At 35.3% G+C, this 7,916-nt stretch overlaps 1 protein-coding gene across 2 annotated transcripts in view; it reads left to right on the top strand.

The window, feature by feature from the left end:
- Positions 1-7,916, top strand: part of ARHGEF28 (Rho guanine nucleotide exchange factor (GEF) 28) — a 310,356-nt gene that overhangs the window by 221,963 nt on the left and 80,477 nt on the right. For both annotated transcript variants that reach the window (XM_012664527.1, XM_012664526.1), the window contains 2 exons: positions 938-1,212; positions 5,556-5,763. In XM_012664527.1, the coding sequence (XP_012519981.1) occupies positions 938-1,212; positions 5,556-5,763 (483 nt within the window). The remainder of the gene's footprint in view (positions 1-937; positions 1,213-5,555; positions 5,764-7,916) is intronic.

Here is a 7,916-nt window from a genome sequence, read left to right as displayed (position 1 = left end):
ATCCTCTTACTCATTAGACTTTTATCCATGATTTTGAGCATTCATTGATGGTTTTTGCTGTAGTAAATTATGATGATGATGCTTGATGATTTAGGATCTTAAAATTTCCCCCTTTTCCTTCTTTTACTCTTCACTGCCCTATCTCCAGATGGCATCACTCTCTTCCTTTCTACTGTCTTCTTCTCTGGAAGGGATGCCTTTTGATGACCACCACCTCAAATCACAAGTACTGTTAAGCCCCTTTCTTAGAGCAAGTGCTTTGATTAACCAGGACTCTTTTCACACGTGCAGGCTGGGTTTTCTCTTTCTGGTGATGATTTTTAGATGAGTCTTAGGCTCTGCACTGTCTTGCTCCTCTCTCTGCCATTCAGATTTTCCCAGACTGCCCTTACTCTCTGCAGTCATATGGCAGGAGTACGAGGGGTTGCTTGCTGGATTGGATGTTTATTTTATTATTTACAGGTAATTTGAAGTTTGGGGTATTTTCTATCTTCTAATTATGCTATGTACATGCACTTTATGTAGTTTTATTTGTTGTTTTTGTTTGGTGGTGTTTTTTTGGAGGTTCAGATTTATGCAACCACCATTACTTTGGTTACCCTGATGACTATGAACTACTTTTTGAATAAAGCTATGTACTTTTTAGTTTTTTTCCTCCAGTATTTAAAACATTTCCACTCATTTTGAGTCAGGAGGCATAGTTTTGTAATAAAGAACAACTTTATAAAACAGTTGGTCTTCCTTTTTGTGAATTATGGGATAGCAGCCACCTGAACAAAAATGTATCATGAAAGAATTATCTGTTTACATAAAACAAAACAAGAATAAACAAAAAAAAAAGATAAAGTGAAAGGTTTTTAAACTGGAAAGATTTTATTCTTAGCTAAGCCAATCTTTCCTGCTTTTGCTCAGGAAATATTTTTCTTTCAACTTCTAGGTTGGTGATTTGGATATCAACTATATTAATATCGAGGGAATGACTGCCAACACCAGCCCTGAATCCATGGGTTCCACTCTGGGGCCTCAGAGCTACAAGCACATCCCTCCTACCGAAGCCAGGCCTGGGATGTCCCCACTAAGTGAGAACAGTGAAAACACAGTGAAGATTGAAACTCAGCCCATGTCACCGTCCGGCTCATGCACTTCCAACTTGAATCTTTCTTTCGGTCTGCATAGATTTGAAAAGGAACAAAGTCATCTAAAGAAAAGAAGGTGAGATACTGTATTCTAGAGGAAAACTGTAGAAAAATCAAAGAACCTCATAGCTAGACTTGGAAAAGTCTATTTTTTAACATTTTATTGTCCCCACCACTCTTATCTCTATATGAAAATATTGCCCCCTTTTAGGTTCCTATATTCATTGATTTGAAAGTAAAGACACTTAAAACCAACTAAAATATAATAGAGGAAAACCACACTGAAATACCAGTTTACACTTAGTAGATGGGCAAAACTTATAGTCTAAAAAAACTATGTTTCGGGGAGAATGCATACAGTGGAAACTCCTATATTCAGTCGATAGGAGTGAAAATTGTATAGTAACTTTGGAAAATAATTTGACATTATCTGTAAAGTTGAATATGCATTTTCCTCCTGTGTAGTAGGAGACCTATACATGAGTATTTATAGCAGCAGGAGATAACTCAAGTGTGGAACAAATAAATTGTATGTAGTTACACAATGGAATACTGTACAGTAATGAAAATGAATTAACTACATTTATATGCATAATAACATGGATCTCAGATGCATAAAGTTGAAGAAAAAGTAAGCCACAAAATACTTCAGTTAGATTTCATTTTTTAAAAAGAAAAAAAAGAAAACGAAGGGGAAAAAAATCCCTAAATTCAAGATAGTTGTTACATCTAGGGAGGGATAGGAGACTAGGAATGGAATAGACCATAAGAGAGTTTCCATGGTGCAGCCAAGGTTCAAGTTTCAAGTTGGGTGGGCTCCTAGGTGATTGTTTTATTTATATATTTATATTATAAAATAAAATTTTAAAATATTATAAAAATGTATTATAAAATAAAGTTATATTTATTTTACTTTGTTACCTTACATATATTTTCTTATATATGTAAAAATGTCATTAAAACAATAGTTTAATTGTATCTGATATGATTACATATATTTGTGTGTGTGCACGAATGTGTGTGTCCGTATCTGTATATCTGTATTTGTCCATGCACTCTGTTGTCTGTTTTCTTTAGGGAATAGGCCAATTTCCACTGATTTCATTTTATTCTATTTACCACTTACTTAGGGAGTAGTCTGTTTTCCCCCCTATGTCCTAGCCCCATGATTATATGTTCATTTTCACATATAAAATCATGTATCAAATGAACATGGAATATATACATATATGTGAGTGTGTATGTAAATATTTGTCTATAAATGAACATGCTCCTAGGTGAATGAATATTCAGTAAAGAATTAATTTATTAGAAAGGAGAGAAAGAGAGAGGAACCGGCAATCAGTAGGTGTCCATCACTGTGCTGTAGTTTGCACTGATAAACAACTTGAGGTTGTAAAACTTTAAGTAATAGGTATTGGTACCAAGTGTTATGTTTGATTCATAAATAATAAAAGACTTACTTTAGATTTATATATTGTGAATTACAGTTTTGTGGATGCTGGGTGGTCATTACTATAAATTGAATTGATAGGCTGTTTTGAATTGTCTACATGTCTGCTTGGGATAAGAGGCTGCCCGCCGAGATTCTATACAGTTCTGCAAAAATGGATTGAACTATGTGCGATTAATATATTCTGGCAGGATCTTTAAGGTCTGTCAAGTATGTGACCCCCACCCCCAATCTTGAGAAGTAAATACGTTTTTTAGAAGAGGCCCTCTAGGAATACAGGGTGGAAAAGGTGCAAATGGTCTCTCTGTTCTACTTACACAGACATTTGCAGAGTATGTAAATTATACTTTCTGATCATGGTCTTGCTTTGGGAAGGTTAAACATTTCATTGCTACACATAGAATTTTTCTTCTTTAGAATATAAGAAAAATGATCTACTCTGAGTAAAGATAATTAGAAGCTGTAACATAAAGATGTTACAGCTCAGGGGGAAGGGACGAAACAAGGAGAGGAAGGAGAAACCGTTCTTCAGAAAAACCTCTGGCTGGTGCCACACGCTGATTTCATCTCCTGTGCGCTCCTTCTTCTCTGAAAAATGTAGGAATGAGGGGAGAGGAGTGGTGATCCTCAGAAAGCCCCACTTGGCTCTGACATGGCCGTGGGTCCTCCCTTCAGTGGATGTCACAGTGGGAGTGTGCAGCATAATTGATAATGAACTGAAAGTAACATGCACCTAATTTGTTAATAAGTGAATAATAGCCCGAGAGGCTGGGAACTTCTCATGAAGGAGAAATTTGGGGGCACACAATAAAAATGGGGATTAATATAAAGACAAGGCTGACTTGGACCTAAGTCCTAACTTTTCTAAGGTTTAAAACAATATTTTGGTGAAATGAAAATATGCACAATATGTAACATATTATTTAAACTTACTAACGGTTTTGAGAAGCCACAAGGGGAAACTAAGCACTAAAACATCTATTTAGAAATACTATACAACAAAAAATTAGGTGATAGAAGACAAGTGTTTGTTTTTTCCTAAAACTTGCATTTTTCAATCCCTTGTTTTACTACAGTCCACAGTGAGACATGCATGTTACACTGTGAAGCTCTCCCCCAACTCCCACGAAATTTAAGTGAAGTTCTATGAAATAACATGTGGAATGTATTCTGATATTTTCTATTCTTTATTATTTTAAAAGAGAATTCTGGTTATAACCTCATGAATTGATTTCATATCCCACTAGTGAGATTTAGGAAAACACTATTGTAAAATGAGAACCTGGAGGTAATCCTGAAGAATATTGTGTTTGCTGCCAATATCTTAGTTACTAGCTTAACAAAGAAGAGTAGTAGCCCAATTTGATTAATAGGAAAAAATATTTTGTAGTATGAAAAACAAAATACTAATACTTGTAGGTTGTATTCACAGTGATGGAGAAATGCTGTCTATAACTGGAAAGGCTTGTGCTAGAATAGGATGTTATTGCAGGCCACCAATGACTTAAAGAACCAATTTTTATAAGTACAGAGATCACAAGTTGAAAGACAAGTGCAGAAGGATAAGACATAAGCAAGCTTTGCCCCCCTTAATGTGTCCTTTTACCATCAGATTTTTATTGTATTAAGAAACCACATAGCATCTTGAAATATCTGTAATTATATTTTTGTAACATTCAAAGCACCGACATTTACCAGGAAGGTTTTCTTGACAGTAAGTTTCAGTTTTTTTATGCAAAGTAATCCAGTGAACTCTAAGATATCTGGGTGCTCAATTGAGATAAAGTGTGACGCCCACTTCCAATTTGTCCTTTTCTTCTCAATGCCAACGTGAAGGCCCTACGTGAGTTCTTGAAGGAGAACTTTGGAAATCCTTAGTGGTATCACTTGAGGCCTTTAGTTACTGCAGGGTTTTCTGGTACCCAGGAGCACTCATGAAATGGTTCGTAGATTGGAAACTGATCTAAGTGTTTGTATGAGAGGCATATATAATAAGGTCCCTGTTCTAAGAGTCATATAATTTATTAAATTGATATTCTATGTCCATTAAGTAGCCTATGGCTTTTAAAGAAAAATAACCCAAATGAGTTAATGCAAAATTTCATTTTCTGGTTCTTTGCATTTCAAAATCAAGATAGTTTCATTGTGTTGTTATTAAAATTTTAACTCCAGAACTGTTAACAACCAACAAAAAATACATTTAAAAATGCATCATGCGTTAACATGCCCATGAAAGCTGTTGGTTTGAGTGGTTTAAAACGTAATGTTATGGAATGAAACTGGAATGCAGAAGGTCAAATTCTTTCCTTTTAATTTTATGGTTATGAAAGTTAAATGAGGAAAGAAAAGTTGTTGTCAAGCAGAATTACTACCTGGTTCTGAGGTGGATTTTTCACGGGAATCATTTTGTAAAATCTCTACAAATGATAATTTAGTAAGACATGTTTGGGACCTTGTGCCAGACTCCTTTCTGAACTGTGTTGTGACACAGCTCTGAGGTGAGTCCTTCACAGCTCTCTCCTTAGTGTGCCTCTGCTCTCCTGAGCCTCCCAGCTGGGCGACACAGGAGAGAATGCCACACTGCATATTCTCACATGCAAATCCCCCCAGTGGCTGTTTGGTCTGCATTTTAAATATTTGAAGGGTTACTACTGGGGACTTCTAATAATTACATTTACAAAACAGAAATGGTGAGGTTAGTACTAACTCAAGCTGGCTTTCCTTTCTTAAGGTAATTGAAATGGCTTTCACTAGGTAAAAATGTTTATTTGGGGAATATGATGTTTTTGTTTAAAAAGATTTGGAGGAAGGAAAAAATAATAAAAACTAATTAAATATTATTTGGAAATTAAATGAATACCCATTGCACCTCACAGCAATGAGAATCTGAATTCAGAGAGATAGAAACCGATGACTGTCTGTCTGCTTACTTGGTTGGTTATCTACTTACTCGCTTTGTCCTTTAGTTCTAGCCTTGATGCTTTGGATGCTGACAGTGAAGGGGAAGGGCATTCCGAGCAGTCACACATCTGCTACACTCCAGTGTCTCAGAGTTCTTCAAGAACTGGGATTCCTAGTGGGGATGAATTGGATTCTTTTGAGGCCAACGCGGAACCGGATTTTAACATCTCCAGGGCTGAATCACTTTCTCTGTCAAGTAATCTGCAGTCAAAGGTATTCTTATTGGTATTAATTTGGTTTATTATTAAATGTGGAGAATATGTTGTTTCAGTCTATCCCTCTGTATCTGAAAGACAAATTGTGTTTTATTCACACATATGAATTACTTTTTTGGAGACTCACATGATATCTGGTTGAGTCTGTTTTTTTAATCTCTCCCACTCTGTTTTAATTTTTATAGTCCTTATAGTCCTACAGTGGCTGATTGATGTTTTCATTAATTTACCATGAGTACTTACCATCTTTTACAGACTTGGAAAATTTTACCATTTTATACAATGATTTCTACCATCATCCCTTAAAGGGAGAAAAACTGGTAGTATTAAATGAGTTTAAGTGGTTAAACTTGTTTTGCTCACATAAATTTTTACTTGGTCCAGGTGATGAGGTAAATGATGTTAGTAAGGTAGAGGTGCTGTTTGTTAAGCATTTCTAGCTGTGTAGACTAATCTGGAACATCGTAAACTTTGACAACTTTTCCATAAGGGAAAGGTTTTCTCCTGTCGGCGATTTCACGTTGAAGTTTCACTTCGTTGTGCCTTTTTTTTTTTTTTTAAACTAAATACGTTCTTCAAATCTTGCAAGGAAAGCCCTTTTATGTTTGAATGTATGTTTGCTTTTTATTTTATTTCTGTTATTGTCCACTTGTTTTCTTTTTAAGTTTGTTTAATTAAGTTTACTTCTGTAAAACAATGTGTGCTATGGCAAAACTTCCCTTACTATGAAAACATAGTTGTTATGATAATGCCTTATTTTTTATAGCATGCTCTACAATATACAAAATGTGTTTTATAAATATATAAAATATATGATTTTTCACATAACTTGCCTGGAACATAAGTAGTGCTTTTATTTTATATTTTGAGCAGATGTGGTTCTGGAAAGGTTAGAGTTTTGTCCAGGTTGCCTCAGGTTGGTGATGGAGTTGGAGCTCAAATTTAGGTCTTCTGACCACAGATCTGGGGTCATTTTCTCCTTAGCCTGTAGAGCTGTCATAATCTTTCCAACCTAAAGGTCATGTGATATTTCTAGATAATAAGAAAGGGGTACAGTTGTTAATGTAGACACTTCTTAGTTTTACATTTTGAATGGAATTGTGAAGCACTCATTATTTGACATGAAAAATAATTTAGTTTTTGTGATACAGTTTCATGTTGCTCACTTTTAACATGAATCTGTCCTATAAATATATCTTGCCTTGCCTCTGTAATTACCTAGTATAACTTTTTGCCAAAGGGTTTTGGACAATTTTCAACATTCCATTGTCATGAAAAAATGATTACCATAAATGACTTAAATGGAGAGGATGGCATTGGCTAGGGCCCTTTGTGGCCAGCTCACTGTTAGGGTTATAGGACAGCTCAGGCTGGCCTTGACATCCAGGCCCAGTGAGTGCTCCCTGATAAGACAGTCGAGAGCCACAGCCCAAGGCCCTGTGAAGCAAGGTCAGGCTTCCATGTTCTATTTTCCTTTAGGCTCTTTAACTAAACCAGCGAACTTAGGGTAACCATGTGTCTTCACTTAGGGATAACAGAAGAGACGAGTGCTTATGAAGGACAGTTTCTGATGGCTTAATTTTCCTAAAGAATTTTGCATTATTTTCTTTTAGCCCTTAAGTGATATCTGAAAAATGCCTGGGCAGGATCAATCCTAAGACCTTTATGGGATAGGAGTTGGGTACCATAAATGGCTTTAAGGCAGTTCTGTTGCATATTCATTAAAATTTTCTGGAACATGTAAGAAAACCATGTTTTAGTGATCTTGCCATCTTGCATTTTTCATGTATATTACCAATATAATAGAAATAATATGTAATTGGGAAAATAGGAACAAAAATGGCAGGTCATTTAAAAGGAATGATATTAAAGATATATAAATCAGTGATATTCAAACATCACCTCAGGAAGTGCCAAATGGAAGTTCTATTGAAAAATGAGCACAGACCAGAAAGATTTGTATAGTGACTGGGCATCTTTTTCCCCAGAGTCTGCAGCTAACACTATAAATTTAAATAGGTATTTGGAAGTTTAAAAAAACTGTTACAATTGTAAGTGGCTATTTCTCTACCTTCTAATAATCCTTAAATATAGAGATCTCAGTTAATACAGAATTTTGTTTGAATGCTACAGTATAAAATAACAAAATAA

Source organism: Propithecus coquereli, unplaced genomic scaffold (genome assembly GCF_000956105.1).
Source record: "Propithecus coquereli isolate 6110/MARCELLA unplaced genomic scaffold, Pcoq_1.0 Scaffold9, whole genome shotgun sequence".
NCBI classification, from domain to species: domain Eukaryota; kingdom Metazoa; phylum Chordata; class Mammalia; order Primates; family Indriidae; genus Propithecus; species Propithecus coquereli.
The sequence above is the reverse complement of the archived record's forward strand: the minus strand, read 5'-3'. Positions and strand labels throughout refer to the sequence as shown.